Raw genomic sequence first — 17950 nt, 5'->3', positions numbered from 1 at the left:
TTATTATGGTATTAAGACAAAACAAGTAGTTCATAGAGCCTAAGTTTTTAATTGGCTGTGGGGAAGGGGGAGGCAATCTAAAGTGCTTAAACAAGGACAATACAGGTAACCATAAAAAAAAGTTTCCTCCAAAGGATGTAAATGTTGACACACCTACCACAATAAATGACTAGGCAAAAAGTATTAATCTGACAACTCAGAAGAATATACTTTAAAAGGCATCTTCTAAGGCTTAATCATACTAAGAAAAACCAGAAGTTTTATAAACTAGGTTTTTTTTAGATGACCCTAAGAACTGCCTTTAAAAAATTATTTACACAGAGCAAAATTTACTTGGTTATAACAGACTTTTCCCCAAGAGCATGATAACTTAATATTATACTTGTACTCAAACCTCTATTTTCACAACACGCTAAGAAGTTAACATTTTAATTCCAAATGCACTCATATGCCTTTTTTTCTGACAAGAATCTTTAATAAAATTTTTAATACAACCATACTTGTGAATGTTTGGTTTATGAAAGGATTTTTGAAACATTATTTTATTTGATCCTCAGATATTATCACCATTTATTGAAGAAATGGAGGTCCATAGAGATTAAATGATTTGCCTTATAACCTACACACCATTCTGTTCAACACTGTAACACGTCTTCTAACTCCTTCTAGTATACCACAACTCCATCCCAAGATGACTCAGTGCTGGACTTGTTAGCTGGACCAGAGTTATTTCATCAATTACAAGTAGGCTGACCATCATTAAAATTTTTTTCCCGCACAGTATTTCATCCGCAGAGAATTTTCATTTGCCAAGCATCTTAAACATGTAACATTAATAATTATTCGTAGATCACCTTATGACCAAATCCCAAAACCAAACCCACTGCCCCAAAACCAAACCCACTGCCCATAGAGTCCATTTCAGCTCGTAGCGACCCCACGGGGTTTCCAGGGCTGTAAATCTCTACAGAAGCAGAATGCCGCACACCTTTCTCCCCCAGAGCCACTGGTGGTTTCGAACCATGAACCTGTTGGTTAGCAGGTGACTGCTTTAACCACTGCGCCAGCAGGGCTTCTCACCTTATGACAGGAACATCATCAGTCCCCTTTGCAAATATATGAACAGTAATGGAGTAGCTGAGCTACGTGATTCATCTAAGCCCAGGGTAATTTCCGTTTCTTACTTAACTGGTGATCCACCATTCAACTCTAAATAGAAAGATAACACGAACTATTAAACTGACCGTAATTCTTTTTTTTTTTCTGGTAGTATCAAACAGTGACCAAAATACTGAAAGGAACGCAGTGGCAAGCAATATTGAATATCACCCAAAAGACAATGACATTCAGAAAGCCTATGCCTGACTTTGAACTTGGTTCAAATAAATTCCAAAAACAATTTACCAGCAATCCTTTTCTCCAAATTCCCACATTTCTCTCTCTGGTATACATTACTATCATTCTCCAAGGTATCCTAAAAGCAACTTACTAAGGCGTTCCACTTCACAATGAATACTTCCTTAAAAATAAATGGTGACTACAGGTCATTAATGAAATGACTACACTAGAAAGCTTTTTAAAAAAATTCTGCAGGAGGTCTTTATAAAATGTAATTAACCACCGTCTTATTTGATACTGTTTTAAAAACAAGCCTTTCATATTCCAGGATTTGTTAAAGGTGCAGGGGATTTAGGAAGGTAAGAGATATGGGCCTGTCTTTTAACGTATTGAGACTCTGGTAGTCCTAACTTCATATTCTCTATAGGTAACAGTTTGAAAAATTTCACACTTGGGCCCTTCCTAGCAATGTAAATATATTCTGTTAATGGAAACGTCTCCATTTCCATGGAAAAGAGAAGAGCAACCATGTTTTACTGGAAAGTAAACAGCTGTCTCGAACGACATGCAGTCCACTTTGGCCACCTAATACCAACAAACAGAAAAAAAAAAAAGACCTATATGGAAAACGTTTCTTCCCCAGCCAAAGAGGCCCTTCCCAGATAAAGGCAATACTCAGAGTACAACAACAACAAAAAAATCCCTCCTTTGCGAGAAGAAATATGCCAGAAAAGGAGAGGCATGGATCGGGAATAAGTAGATGGTGTCTGTGCTCAGTGTGAAGGCTGGAGGCAGCAGGCACAGCGCTGAGATGCTCCAGCAAAAGAACCAGCAGCAGCAGCAGCAGCAGCAGGAAGTTTCAATGGGGCCGGGCAGAGCATGCGCCCTGCACCCGCGCGGTGGCCTTATGTGGAATGAGCACCACTTGCGAACACCAATAATAGACCAGCAGCACCAGAGAGAGAAACATGAGCAACAAGCACCTTCTTCAACAGTTTCCCCCTACGTCTAAGCCCCTCCTCCAGCCTACATACAAACCACCCCACCCCACCCTGCAAAAGGGAGGGCGACTTCTTCTTCCCGAAGCCCTGCTGCCAAGATGACGGGGGAAGGGAGTGAGTGGGGAAAGTGAAGAGATGCTTTTCCATTATTTGGGGGGAGGTGGGGAGGGAGAGAAGGAAAGCTAGAAAGCTATGCGGGAGGAGGAATTAACCCTTTATCCTCCTAGGTGGAGAAGCCGAACTGACTTCACCCCCCAACGCGAGAATGGACGAGGACCCCATCCCATAAGGGAGGGGCCGACCTCACAACTCGGAGAAGGAGTTTTGGGGGTTAAACCAGCCCTCAAGGGGAAGGGAAGAAGGTAGAGAGCTGACTCTCTCGTGGGAGCTCCCACCAGTGGCAGGGAGAGTTGCTGTGCCCACTACCCCCGCCCACCCAGGTGGAGGAAAGAAGGGGACGCCCCAAGAAGATGGGCCCAGCCTCCCCCGAGATGGTGGTGAGGATAGTGGGAGGAGGGGAGAGAGCAAGGGAGGGAGGAGAAAAGCGCAAAGCTGGCCGGAACCTGCGCTCCCCTTCCCCCGCCACCGAGACGGAGAGGAGGTGGGGGACCAGCCCCGACGCGGTAGAGCGGCCCCACGGGCGACCGACGAGCACAATGACCCCTGCACACCCCCAGCCCACACCTAGCCGCGACACCCCCACCTCCGCTCCCCGCTCAACCGGGTGACCCTAGGGGTCCCCCGCCCCGCCTCCCCTCAGCCCAGGACCCCGGGGGCAGGGCGGAAAAGAAGGGTCGAGCGGGGAGCTTCCCCCAGAACCGGGCTGCGAAGGCCCAGGGCGTCCCTAAAGAGCCAAGAGAAGGAGCGCGCCAGGGCCGCTTCCCGCCGGGCGTTCGGGCCCCTCGCTTACCTTCTCCGTTGCCGATGTCCGGCGGCGGCGCCTGCAGAACCCGCTCCAGCTCCGGGAACGGCAATTCAGGCAGGTCGAGCAGCGGCCCATACCGCTCCAAGAAGGAGCAGACTACGGCGAAGTTGGGGCACGAACCTGGGCAGCCCGGAGAAGCCATCGCCGCCGCCGCTGCCGCCGCCGCCGCCATTTTGAACTGGAGGATGGAGGAGGAGGCGATGGGGGGGTGATGGGGGAGAGTTGGGGTGTCAGGGAATGGCAGGGTAGCCTTACAGACGACAGGAGGCGCTATCGAGTGGGCTCCCCTGCGGATTCGAGCGTCTCAGGGACGGCGCCGCGATCCCAGAATACAACGGCGTCCCGGAGCAGTCGAGAACCGAGCCAGACAGGGGAAAGAGAGGCACTCTTGTGCCTTTCACTTTCCGCCCCCTTCCCTCCCTCTACTTCACCCCTCCCACCGGTTTCGCCACTGCCTCGTGTGACAGGGGGAATGAAAACAAGGGAAGCCGGGCGGGGAGGCTGGCTGAAAGCTTACGAGGCGGGACTTTTCCGGAGCGATGGCCAATAGGCTTGAGGGGGGCGGGGCTTCTGGCACTGACTGGCCGAAAGACTTTTGGGGGGCGGGGCGTGTGCGAGGGGCGGGGAGCGCCTTGCTTAGAGAGCAAAACGCACGAAGGTGAGAGGTAAAGTACGGAACCGTTTGGGCAAGCTACTCCGAGGAGAGTTCGGTGAGTTTTGAGGGGATCCCGGGAACTGAAACTAGGCCACAAGATGGTGGGGGAAATTGAGGCGAGTGAATTAGAAAAAGGAGAGTAGGAAAAAAGACATGACTTTGGGAGAAGGTTCGGAAGGGGGAAGGTAGGGTCTCTGACGGGGGACCAGGGTCTGAGGAGAACGGGTTTGTACCGGGACCCCGTCGGTGTCACCAGGGTCTGAGGGGCGGGGTTTTTATGGGGAACCAGGATTTGAGGGTAAGGAGCTCTGCCTGGGTTACCAGGATCTGAAGCGTTGGTGCCTTGCTGAGAGATCAGGGTCTCAGGTGTCTGGGCTCTGCTAGGCGACCAGGGTGTTAGGGGAAGGGGCTTTGTTGAGAGACCAGCGTCTGAAGGTGTGTAAGCTTCCACTGACGAGTCAAATATGATAGATAACTTAGTGGAAAAGCAAAAGTTTGTTAGAGGACAGGGTTCCACTTTGTTGGGGGACAGAGAGGAACATTCTCCCACAAAGAATCCCAGAGGAAAACCACCAATCAACAATAATGCAAAATAGAATGTACAACTTGGGAAGCAACATGCATAATAATTAGAAACCTAAGATTTGAATTCAGCCAGAACTGAGAGTTGACAGGACCCCTTCATGACATTGTGCAAGATTCTTCATTTCTTAAAATTTCTGTGAAGTGGAGATGATGATCATATCTACATCACAGAATTTTACTAGATAATTCATACTAAATGATTAGTGTAATGCCTTGGTGTATTTTAAATACTTAAAAATGTTTGCTAGTACTGAAGGAAGAAGTTAATAGAATTTTGACTTAATTCAGCTATATTTATTTAGCCTATGGTTTACTTCTTTGAGGCAAAATCTTCAGAGTACATTTAAAACCTATATAGTACCTACCTCCTAAAAAGATTTTGAAGCAAAGTGCAATACAAACTATGTTTAGGCCAGGAGCTCTGATAGCACAGTGATTAAGTGCTCAGCTGCTAACTGAAAGATTGCAGTTGAAACCCACCAGCCATGGGGCAGAAGAAAGAGGTGGAAGCCTGCTTCCGTAAAGATTTACAGCCTTGGAAACCCATGAGGCAGTTCTACTCCGTCCTACAGGATCACTGTGAGTCAGAATCGACTCAACAGCAATGGTTTAGGACAATTTATGATTAAAGGAAGATAAAGAACTATACATTGTTGTTAGTTGCCATGGAGTTGGCCCCTGAATCCTGGTGTCCCCATGCACAGCGGAATAAAACACTGCACCATCTCCATGATTGATTGCAGGCCAGATTATCGTGATCTGTAGGATTTTCATTGGCTGAGCTTTGGAAGTAGATCACCAGGCCTTTCTTCCTAGTCTGTCTTAGTCTGGAAGCTCCCCTGAAACCTGTTCAGCATCATAGCAACACACATAAGCCTCCAAAGACAGACAGGTGGTAGCTGTGCATGAAGTGCATTAGCCAGGACTCAAACCTGGGTTTCCTACATGGAAGGAGAGAATTCTACCACTGCACCACCCCAGTGGTCTATATTGTCCTCATTATATAAAGAATACTCATTTATCATGAGAAAAAGAGGTGTTCCTGGAGGAATTTATTGCCTAGAATAGTGATTTTCGAATAATATACGAATGACTTTTTTTATTGTTTTAAAAATATAGTAAGCAACAGCTATCATTCTGTTTGCATTACCTAAAATTTCCTTTAAAGATTTGTTGTCAAATCTTTTTAAATATATATAAAATACATGTGCCAATTTAACATTTTTCATGTGTAGAATTTAGTGACATCGATTGTGTTAATCATATTATGCAACCATCACTAGTATCTGTTCCCAAATTTTCCATCACCTTGAACAGAAACACAATGCTTCCTAAGCGTTGACACCCCCTCTTTCCTTTCCTCCCAGCCCTGGTAACCACTAATAAACTTTGACCTCTATACATTTGCCTATTCTAGATATTTCATATGAGCGAGATCATACAATATTTGTTCTTTTGTTATTGATTTCAATCAGCATAATGTTTTCAAGGTTCATCTATGTTATAGCATGTATCAGGACTTCATTTCTCTTTAAGGCTGAGTAATATTCCTGAATCACTTTTAAAGAGGAAGACACACAAACAGTTCATCTGAAACTTGGCAAATACTTTTGAAAATTCCAGTTTAAGAAATACCGATGTAAGAAATTAAAGTCTTACTTTAGGAAGATGTCTGATGGTTATGAATTATTATTGCAAAAGAGAAGTTTTAAGTTTAATGAGTGGTGAAATTTTATAAGCTATCTTTGAAATGAAATGCAAAACTAAATTAAACCATTTTGGTAGAACTCTCAGACTGCCTAGTGTGTGTCACTAGACCCTGGGGATCTGAGGACCCTGGTTTAAGAAAAATCTGACCCAGAGCACATCTATAACAGTTTTGCAGAAAGATACCCAAAATAAAAAAGCAGAAAAAAACTTTCACATGGTCGTTACTTGTTCTTGTTAGCTACCGGCAAGTCAGCTACCAACTCATGGCAACCCCATGGACAATGGAACTAAACACCACGTCATCCCCACGATCAGTTGCAGATCAGACCAAAAACCAGTTGCCATCAAGTCGTCATTACTTAACTGCCCTTAAATAAAAGCCAGATGCCCAGTAGTAAAGAAAATAATATCTTTGTGAAGTAATTTCTATGGAGAGAACCTTGAAACCAAAAAGATTTAATTATGTCATTATTTTATTATTTTTTTTTTTTATGAAACCTTACCCACCCCTTCCTTTCTATCTCTTTGCTTTCAGGCTTTCTAGTACCACAGCTCTCACTCTCATAAGGTTGTAAAATAACGTTCTAAAGAAGAAAAAAAAGCTTTTACACTATATTGTTTTCCCAATGTTCACGCTGTTATTCAAAAGGGGACTGATAAATAAGGTTAGAGTTTCTGCCTTTGCTGATCCAGATTAGCATGGGGACAAAGTCCTTAAGCCTCAGAAATTTATATCCATCCAGAAGATAAGAGGTGCTTTACTACACTCGCTTTCACTAAGTCGTGCCTTCACTAAGTCTCTTCTTGGACACACACTCATGATTGGTACCACCTTGTCTATTCGCCTTTCTGGGATAAGAGGTTATAGGCTACAAGAGTCTAGTCCCAGTTTATGTAGTAAACTGAATTTCGTACATCCAACTGGAATGTAAATGCAAGAAAAGAGAAGCTTTTTCTAAAACCTGTAATTAATCTATTGCCACTGCAGTGAAGAGGCCTTCAAACAAGTGTTACATTATCTATACTCAGTCTCACTTTGTTTATTAATAAGAAATTTCTTAAGATCAAATTTCACATCCTTTTAGAAAAAAAAAAAGACAATCTGTTTAGTCAGAATCAATGACTAGTTTATTCAAATTTTCAAAAAATGGAAAACAACCCAAATGTTCAACAGAAAAATGGACAGTGATCTATTCCATCAATAGGTTATTGCTCATACTGATGCACACAGCCACGCTGGTGAGCTGCAAAACCATGAGTGAAAGAAGGCAGACACAATTGAATAGGTACTCTATGGTTCCATCGTTGTTAAATATTTTTAAAATTTTAAATGTTTTAAATATCACCGTAGCCTAAAGCAATATTTTTTAAACTGACCCGTTAGTGGGTTTTATGGAGTTCCTGGGTGTTGCAAACAGTTAACGTGCTCAGCTGCTGACCAGAAGGTTGGCAGTTCGTGTCCATCCAGAGGTGTCTCAGAAGAAAGGCCTGGTGATCTACTTCTGAAAAATCAGCCATGGAAAACTCCGTGGAGCACATAAAACCAACAACCAAACCCAGTGCCGTCGGACCAATTCCGACTCATAGCGACCCTATAGGACAGAGAAGAACTGCCCCATAGAGTTTCCAAGGAGCGCCTGGCGGATTCGAACTGCCGACCCTTTGGTTAGCAGCTGCTGCACTTAACCACTATCCCACCAGGGTTTCCATGGAGTACGTGGGGTCATCATAATTAGGAATCAACTCAGTGGCAACTGGTTAGGTTAGTGGGTTTTAAAATCAATTTGGTAGATCAAGAACAGAATTATATGAAAAATGAAATAGAAGATATTATTTTATGACAAGTATATTTCATGAAAATATTCTTTCAGATAGATGTATCAGAAATGTGTATATATATATATCAAGTCATGATAGAAAATGTATTTGTTGCTATGGTTTAAATAGTTTGAAACACGTTGCCCTAGCATCACATGTAGAGGCAAATGAATGAATGAGTGCCTAAACGAATAAAAAAATTAGATCTTTATCACTTGGTTATAACAAAGGCAACAGATATTGCTAGGTAAAATTTCTGTTTTACCTCCACACTCTTGGATGACCTCTTAGTATCTATACAGCAGATTTTGCATGACTTCGGTCAGTAAAATTTTATGACATGCCAAGCTTTCCAAATGACAAAGAGAATTATGTTAGCAAAAGCATGTCTTTAACACTGTTATGATGACACTTCAGGTATCTGGTGAGCCATTAAAGTCAGGTTAGTTATTGTGTCAGAATACTTAAGGCTGCAAGCAAAAGATAAACAAGCTTAAACAATAAAGGGAATTTATTGCCTCACAATTGAAAAGACCAGTGGCAGTTCACATTTGAAGTATGATTTGCCCAGGACTGAAACTCTGTTTCTTGGTATTTCGCTCTGTTTTGCCTTCCTCAGTGTGGGCCTAGTTTTCAGACTGTTTTCCATCATAGCAGCAGTAGTTTAACCTTTCCACATTCTACACTGCCCAGCATCAGTATCTCAGAATTTCTGCCAAAAATTCCTAAAATTGACTGACTGGTCCAGCTCAGCTTACATGTTCCACCCTGAACCAAACACTGTGACCATTGTAGAATGTGAGGGTAGAATATGCTCAACGCATTAAGAATATCAGGTGCTTCATTTCTAAAGCTAGAGGTGGAATTGATTTACAGAAAACACATGGAGTCAATCCATCAAGAAGATATAACAAAACATACACACCGAGGAGGAAACCAAAGTTTCAGAGAAGACGCTAGCCTATGGAGCTATTAGCCTACATGAGCCACAGCCTCATCTACCCTGAGACCAGAAGAACTAGATGGCAGCTGGTTACCATTACCAACCATTCTGATTAGGCCCATGATAGAATGGGAGAAAAATGCAGAAAAGAACTCAAATTCTTAAAAAGTCCAGACTTGGTGGGAATGTAAAATGGTACAACCACTTTGGAAATCGGTTTGGCGCTTCCTTAAAAAGCTAGAAATAGAACTACCATACAATCCAGCAATCCCACTCCTTGGAATATATCCTAGAGAAATAAGAACCTTTACACAAACAGATATGTGCACACCGATGTTCATTGCAGCATTGTTTGGCAAAAAGATGGAAGTAACCGAGGTGTGCATCAACAGATAAATGGATAAAGAAATTATGGTGTATTTACATAATGGAATTTTATGCAATGATTAAGAACAATGATGAATCCATGAAACATCTCATAACATCAAGGAATCTGGAAGGCATTATGCCAAGTGAAATTAGTCAGTTGCAAAAGGACAAATACTGTATGAGACCACTATCATAAGAACTCAAGAAAAAGTTTAAACACAGAAGAAAATATTCTTTGATGGTTATGAGGGTGGGGAGGGAAGGAGAGGGGTATTCACTAATTAGATAGTAGACAAGAACTATTTTGGGTGAAAGGAAAAACAACACACAGTACAGGAGAAGTCAGCACAACTGGACTAAACTGAAAGCAAAGAAGTTTCCTGAATACAACCAAATGCTTCGAAGGCCAGAGTAGCAGGGACAGGGGTCTGGGGACCATGGTTTCAAAGGATATGTAGGTCAACTGGTGTTAACAAAATGAATTAAGAAAACACTCTGCATCCCACTTTGGAGAGTGGCATCTGGGGTCTTAAACGCTAGCAAGCGGCCATCTAAGATGCACCAATTGGTCTCAACCCACCTGGAGCAAAGGAGAGTGAAGAACACCAAAGACACAAGGTAAATATGAGCCCAAGAGACAGAAGGGGCCACATAAACCAGAGACTACATCAGCCTGAGACCAGAAGAACTAGATGGTACCTGGCTACAACTGATGACTGCCCTGACAGGGAGCACAACAGAGAATCCCTGATGGAGCAGGAGAACAGTGGGGTGCAGACTTCAAATTCTCATAAAAACACTAGACTTAATGATCTGACTAAGACTACAGGGACCCTGGAGGTCATTTTTCCCAGATACTCTGTTAAACCAAGACAGGAACCATTCCCAAAGCCAACTCTTCAGACAGGGATTGGCCTGGACTATGGGAGAGAAAATGATACTGGTGAAGAGTGAGCTTTCTGGCTCAAGTAGACACATGAGACTATGTGGGCAGCTCCTGTCTGGAGGGGAGATGAGAAGGCAGAAGGGGACAGGAGCCAGTTGAGTGCACACGGGGAATACAGGGGGGACAGGAGGAGTGTGATGTCTCATTAGGGGGAGAGCAGCTAGGAGTACATACCAAAAAAAAAAACAAAACAAACCCGTTGCTGTCGAGTCAGTTCTGGCTCTTAGCAACCCTATAGGACAGAGTAGAACTGCCCCATAGGGTTTCCAAGGAGCGCCCGGTGGATTTGAACTGCCGATCTTTTGGTAAGCAGCCATACCTCTTAATCACTAGGCCACAAGGGTTTCCAGGAGTACATAGCAAGTTGTATGTAAGTTTTTATATGAGAGGCTGACTTGATTTGTAAACTTTCACTTAAAGCACAATTACAAAAAAAAAAAAAGTCCAGACTTACTGAACTAGTTGAGACTAGAGGACTCCCTAAAATTGTTGCCCTGAGATACTCTTTAAACTTTTGAACAGAAACTACCCCTGAGGTCACCTTTTAGCAAAATAACAGATTAGCACACAAAATAAATGATACTGTCTGTGAGTCCACCACTAGTCTGTCGGTTCATCTTATTGTAATGGCTTACTGTCACTGTGATGCTGGAAGCTATGCCCCCAGTATTTCAAATACCAGCAGGGTCACCCATGGTGGACGGGTTTCAGTGAAGCTTCCAAACTAAGGCAAACTAGAAAGGACCTATCGATCTACTTCTGAAATAACTGGCCAGTGAAAATCTTATGGATAGCAACAGACAGCCAGAATGCTCCTTAGAAGCAAGATTGGCAAGACTTCATCTCATGTTGTTTGGATATGTCATCAGGAGGGATGAGTCCCTGGAGAAGGACATCATGCTTGGTAAAGTGGAGGGTCAGTGAAAAAGAGGAAGACCCTCAACAAGATGGATTGACACAGTGGCTACAGCAATGGGCTCAAACATGGCAACAGTTATAAAAATGGCGCAGGACCAAGTGGTGTTTCATTCTGTTGTACATGGGTTTGCTATGAGTCGAAACCGACTCAACAGGCCTAACAACAACAACATCCGTGAGTATGGTGCTCCATTAAAAACCCATCTATATGAGACCAAAAGCCCAACTCGATAACCTCGTTGCTGTTGATCAATTCCAACTCACAGCAACTCTGTAGCACAGAGTAGAATTACCCTTTAGGGTTTCCCAGGTTGTAAATCTTTACAGAAGCAGACTGCCACATCTTTCTCTTGTGGACAGCTGATGGGTTCAAAACACCAACCTTTTGGTTAGCAGCTGAGTACTTAACCAGTGACCCACCAGGGCTCCTAAAAGGTCAACAGTTACTGTAAAGCAAAGATGAGAAGTTAAGGGAGCAGGGGAACTAGAGTACTGGAAAGGGAACAACCAGAACACAGTAAAGAGAATGTTGACACATTGTGAAAAATATAAGTAATGTCCCTGAATGTGATGGTTAGTGTTATGTGTCAGCTTAGCTAGGCCATGATTCTCAGTGGTTGGGCAGACATTATGTAATCATCCTCCATTTTGTGATCTGATGTGAACAGCCAATCAGTTGGAAGGGGATGCTCTGGTAAAGCTTACTCGCTGTCTTGATTCTGCATCCATCTCATCATCTTCTGACTTCCAGTTCTTGGGATGTCAGCTAGCAGCCTGCTGCCTGACCTGCAGATTTTGGGTTCATTAGCCCCTGAAACCATGTGAGGCAGGAGAAGCCTCCAGCCTGTTGCCTGGCCCATGGATTTGGGACTTGCCAGCTTACACAATTGCATGAGCCATTTCTTTGAAATAAATCTTTCTATATATTTATATATACACTTCAATGGTTTTAATCCTCTAGAGAACCCAACCTAAGACACTGAACAATTTTTGTAGAAACTGTCAAATGGGAACTGAATTTGCTGTATAAACTTTCACTAAAAACACAGTAAAATATCCTTAAAAACAAACAAACATAAACACCTAACAACAGACCAATACACGTGATACAAAACTGAAAGAAGAGGGAAATACACAATTCAGTAATAATACTTGGGGATTTCAATACCTCACCTTCAATGATGGATAGAAGAGCTAGGCAGAAGATCAACCAAAATATACGCTTGAACAACGCTATAACCAGACCTAACAGACATCTATGGAACACTACTCAACAACAGCAGAGTACACATTCTTCTCAAGTGCACATGAAAAATTCACCAGGATATTCCATTCTTTTGCATGTGGATATCCAGTTGTCCCAGCACCATTTATTGGAAAGACTGTTCTTTCCCTCATTCAGTTGTTTTGATACCCTTATAAAAAAATCAATTGACCATATATGTATGGGTTCATTTTTGGACTCTTGGTTTTATTCCATTGATCTATACACCTTAATGGCAGTGCCACACTGTATTTATTACTGCAGTTTTGTAGTAAGAATTGAAATGAGGAAGTGTGAGCTCTCCAACCTTATTCTTCTTTTTCAAGATTGTTTTGGTTTTTGGTTATTCTGGGTCCCTTGAATTTCCATAGGAATTTTAAGATCAGTTTTATATGTACTTTTTTTATCTCTACTAGGTAAACCCAGTGCCGTCCAGTCGATTCCGACTCATAGGGACCCTATAGGACAGAGTAGAACTGCCCCATAGAGTTTCCAAGGAGCGCCTGGCGGATTCAAACTGCTGACCCTTTGGTTAGCAGCCGTATCACTTAACTACTACCCCACCAGGGTTTCCTCCTCTACTAGATACTACGTTATAATTTTTTAAGATGGGAATTTGTGCCTCTTTCATCTTTGTATTCTCCACAATATCTGACAGAGTGCCTACATATTGTATAAGTACAAAATTTTTTAAAGTAGTGAATAAATATATGTTTTGTGACATTGTGCAACTGGACAAAAATTCTACCCCGTTGAGTCATTTTGTACATACTTTTAATACATAATCTCATAAGGACTGTGTTGGAATGTTAAGTGATGACTGTATAACCATGGCAGTTATGTAGGATTATATTTTTAATTTCCGTGAGATATTAACAAGAAAATAGAATCCTTATGTATTACTGATTTTGTTTTTTTTTCTGAATTTCTTGCAAAAAATTTTTTAAGTGATATATTCAAAACAATATTTGGGAGTCCAGTTTTAAAGGCATTTTTACTAAACAGAAATTTGTAGTAATAGTATTTTATGTGACTTGATAGTAGAGTCTCATTTTTCAACTGCTGTATTTTACACAGATAACGCACACCTTCTTCATTTGTTTGCCAGCTGCACCCTCTCCCCCACTAGGCACTCTCACAAGTGCTGCCATGCCAATCCTCTTGCACATGTTACTGACAGCAAACCCCCCCACCCCACATAGCACGGTTAAGAAAATACTGGGGAAAGAGGGGTTTGCTGCCAGCAAATGCAGAAGGCCTTTGTTATTTGTGTCAAAATACAGTACTCATTCTTACTCTTGCCTCAATTTATTTCGTCCAAAACTTTTCCTGCTATGATCTGTAAAGAAGCAATAGAAGTTTCCCATGCTATCTGACCGTAGGGTGTTCTTATGAAAGCTTTTGTAAGCCAAGTTGGCATAAACCTAAGAAGCAATTACCATTAATTTATATGGGAGATTTTTTTGAGCATTCCTAGACCCAGAAAATAACCTATGTTCAATTTTATGCAAAGCATAACACCCTGATAAGCTCTCTTAGGCTTTTCTGATACCTTAGGACACATCTTGCTAATGAATCCACAAAATAAATAGAGATAAAGCACAGACGCTCACAGACACAGTTCAAAGCTACTGCGGCTTGATACTGAGAAACAGTGTAGATCCTGGGGAAGGAGCTTGGCTACACCACTCTCGCGGCTTGGGGTGTGTGCTGCTTCTTTAATGACTCACCGCGTGCAAAACAAACGCTGAATGCTATTTCCACTTTTCACCTTTTTTCATAAAAGCAAAAATCCTCTTCAGATTTCTTTCAGTTAGCAAAAACAGGTACTAATGTAGGTCTTTCATAAAAGCGAAGTCGTGTAAACTTTGGAAAAGTGGGGAATATCTGTATAGTATACTGGCAAGAGTTACATGGTCTAAGGTTTAAATTCCAGAACCCAGCATAACCGAGATTTATCAACCTCATCAAATTACTCAACCTATCTTAACCCGAGTTTTCTTACTCTAAAATGGTAATAATAATTCTGACTTCATAAATTTCTTGAGAGAACTAGAGATAATACATATAAAGTTTGTGGTATAAGGCACTCACTCAATAAATGGTATCATCCTTTTAAGAAATATTTAGTCATCCAATACTTGGAAGAAAGCCTGTGACAAATACTAAGGATAACAAAACATAGTTCCTGCCTTCAAGGAGCTTACACTCAAATGGGAAGCTTTTAGATAGACACTGTATTTTTACACAAATAATGCGTACTTTCTGTTTGTTTGCCAGCCCCCAACAAGGTGTAAGCACGCTATGCTTTTTTTTTTTTTTACAGCAACATGTTAAAAAAAAAAAATTGACATAGTAGCACTTACGAAAATACCTCACAGGTGGAGGGCACTGTTGGCAAACAAACATAGAAGGTGCGTGTTATTTGTGTAAAAATACAGTAGATGCGCGCACACACACACATACACACACACACAATATAGTTAAGTGTGGTAATTACCCTATTAAAGAATAAGCCAGGAGGTATTTGAGCACAGAGGACAGGCAGATTCAGTCCAAGTGGTGACGCAGGAAAGGCTTCATGAGGAGGCTATTAAAACTAGGCCTTCAAGAACAGAAAGAATTACTACAGGCAGAGACAACTGGATGGGAAAATGAACCTGACACCTTTCTGTGTAACTCCTATGGTGGATGTTTATTTTTCAATCAATGACACAATTGGAAATACAGCATGTTGACATGATAGGCAGTTCTTTTTGTATATTCTAAAAAGTTTGGGGCTTAATTACCTATTACTGCCAATAGCCAAGCAGCTTATATAGTAGATAATTATAAGTCATTAGTCCACCACCATCGTTTTCTTCCTCAGTGAGTTACATCTCTTTTGAGCTGCTTTGCTAGAATCTTGAGATTTATTGTTAGTTTGTATGAATTGGTTTTCAGGAGTAAATGTTTCTCAGTTTGTAATATGCCTTTAACCGATTTCCAGAGTCCTGAACTGGTTGTTTCTTAGCAGTTTTGTCCAGGTTTATATTTGTTTTGGGGGGAGAGAATGTGTTGACCCCCTCACTCCATCATGCCAAAGTAAATCTCCACCTTTTAATTTTATCTCTCAAAAAACAGCCTAAGGATTTCCTCCAGAGTCTGAGAAATACTTGTAGTATCTGGTTTTCATGATTGGGTAATTCAGGATCCCAAGGAATAACATTTTACTGTTTAGACTTCTAGGGAAGAAATGCCAATCACATGAATGAGAAAGATACTTCTTAAATCATAGAGAACCAGAGCTGCTTGTACTTTTGGAGCTGTTTAAACTTTACTTCATAACTAATACAGTGTATTTTTCTTTTAATCTCAGATTTCAATTAAGTTCCTTATGTCTTCCCCTGAAATTGCTTCCCTCTCCTGGGGACAAATGAAAGTACGAGGCTCTACTAAAACCTACAAGGACTGCAAAGTGTGGCCAGGGGGTAGTCGGGCTTGGGATTGGAGAGAAACAGGAACTGAGGTAAGAGTTTAGTGTTTGGTTGGCAGTGCACGAAGCTGTCCAAGTAGATTCCAACTTCTTAAGACATAAGAACCAAATGAAAAGAAGTAACTCTTTCTTACTTTTTTTTTTTGAGACTTAATTCCCATACCCTAGAACTCACCATTTTAAAATGCACATCAGTGGTTTTTAGTGTATTCGTAAACATGTGCAACAAACTCCTCATCCTCTCCCAACCCCCATTCCTTTCCTCCCCTCCCCGTCCCTTCCCTAGCCCCTGCAACCACTAATCTACTTTCTGTTGCCTATTCTGGAGATTTGCCTACTCTGACCATTTCATATACTAGATGGAATCACACAGTCTGTGACCTTTTGTGTCTGCCCTGTTTGACTTAGCATAATGTTTTCAAGGTTCATCCAGGTTGTAATATGTTTCAAATACTTCATTCCTTTTTATGGCTGAATAATATTCCATTGAATGGATATATGACATTTTGTTTATCCATTCATGAATAGATGGAAATTTGGGGTTTTCGCATCTTTAGGCTATTATGAATAATACTGCTTTGAATATTCACATACAAGTTTTTGTGTGGACATATGTTTTCATTGCTTTTGGGTATATACCTAGGAGTATAATTGCTGGTTCAAATGAGAACGCTATATTTAACTTTTTGAGGAAATATTTTTCATCACCTTTTTAAAGTCCCTTCTGCAGTGTATGAGGGTTCCAATTTCTCTACACCTGTTGTCCTCTAAGAGAATTAATCTTAAATAGATGGGTTTATTCCTGGACTCTCAATTGTATTCCATCGATCTATATGTCTATTTTTATGCCAGTACCACATTGCCTTGGTTACTGTGGCTTTGTAGTAAGTTTCAAAATTGGAAAATGTATGTTCTCCAACTTTGTTCTTCATTTTCCAGATTGTTTTCTGTATCCTCAGTCCCTTGCATTTTCATATGAATTTTAGGATCACCTTGTCAATTTATACAAAAAAGCCAGGTAGGACTTTGATAGAGAATATGCTGAACCTGTGTAAATCAATTTGGGTAGTATTGTTATCTCAACAATATTCAGTCTTCCACTTCATAAACATGAGATATCTTTTCTTTAGGTTTTCTCTCTTTCCATGATGTTTTATACTTTTCAATGTACTAGTCTTGCACTTTTTTGTTAAATTTATTCCTAAAATTTTATTCCTTTTTGTGCTATTATAGGTGGAATATTTCCTTAATTTCATTTTCAGATTGTTCATTGCTAGTATATAGGGTAAAATTGATTTTTCGATATTGATCTTATATCCTGCAAACTTGCCGAATTTGCTTACTGGCTTTAATCATTTTTGTGAATGTGTGTGTGGATTTTATATATACGAGATAATTTCATCTGCAAATATAGATTGTTTCACTTTTCTCATTCCAGTTTGGATGCCTTTCATTATTTTTTTCTTGCATAATTCCCTTGACTAGAACCTCCAGTACAATGTTGGATAGAAGTGGAAAGAACGGACATTTTTGTCTTGTTACTAAATAAGTTGCTGCATTAGCCCATTTCCTACCTACAGAATTCCAGGAGGCAGGCAGCTTTTCTTCATTTTGTACTATCTCTGTCCCTTTCAGTCTAAGCTGACAGGATTTTTGCTTCGGTAGTTGAATAGATCCATCAGTCAGGATTAATCTCTTTAGCAAAAGATTGAGTCATCACGTCCTTGGTAAGAGTTCTAGGACAAATGTCCTTAGTTTGTACAACAGAATTTTCCAAATCTTTAAATTCTAGTTTCATTTTGTGCAGTTCATTTTTAAGTCCATCTCTTCCCTCCCACATTCTAATGTAAGCAGCAAGGAGAAGCCGTGAAATCTTCTCAGCCAAATATCCAAGTTCATCACTTAGAAGTTCTACTTTGCATCAAACATTTGAACATAATTCGGACAAGTTCTCTGCCAGTGCGTAAAAAGCATCACCTTCCCTTCGATATCCAGTCACATGT

The 17950-nt window shown here is 41.2% G+C and overlaps 2 protein-coding genes across 4 annotated transcripts in view; one reads left to right on the top strand and one right to left on the bottom strand.

Moving 5' to 3' along the window:
• Positions 1-3666, bottom strand: part of RSF1 (remodeling and spacing factor 1) — a 180348-nt gene extending 176682 nt beyond the window's left edge. For all 3 annotated transcript variants that reach the window (XM_049889723.1, XM_049889724.1, XM_049889725.1), the window contains exon 1: positions 3250-3666. In XM_049889723.1, coding sequence (XP_049745680.1) covers positions 3250-3436 — 187 coding nt within the window. In that variant the 5' untranslated portion in view covers positions 3437-3666. The remainder of the gene's footprint in view (positions 1-3249) is intronic.
• Positions 3667-3886: 220 nt separating this feature from the next.
• Positions 3887-17950, top strand: part of AAMDC (adipogenesis associated Mth938 domain containing) — a 30283-nt gene continuing 16219 nt past the window's right edge. Inside the window, exons 1-2 of the mRNA XM_049889722.1 lie at positions 3887-3974; positions 15831-15980. Of these exons, the coding sequence (XP_049745679.1) occupies positions 15849-15980 (132 nt within the window). The 5' untranslated portion in view covers positions 3887-3974; positions 15831-15848. The remainder of the gene's footprint in view (positions 3975-15830; positions 15981-17950) is intronic.

The sequence above is a fragment of the Elephas maximus genome, chromosome 7 (genome assembly GCF_024166365.1).
Source record: "Elephas maximus indicus isolate mEleMax1 chromosome 7, mEleMax1 primary haplotype, whole genome shotgun sequence".
NCBI lineage: Eukaryota > Metazoa > Chordata > Mammalia > Proboscidea > Elephantidae > Elephas > Elephas maximus.
Note: the sequence above shows the minus strand (reverse complement) of the source record. Positions and strands in the feature narration are given on the sequence as shown.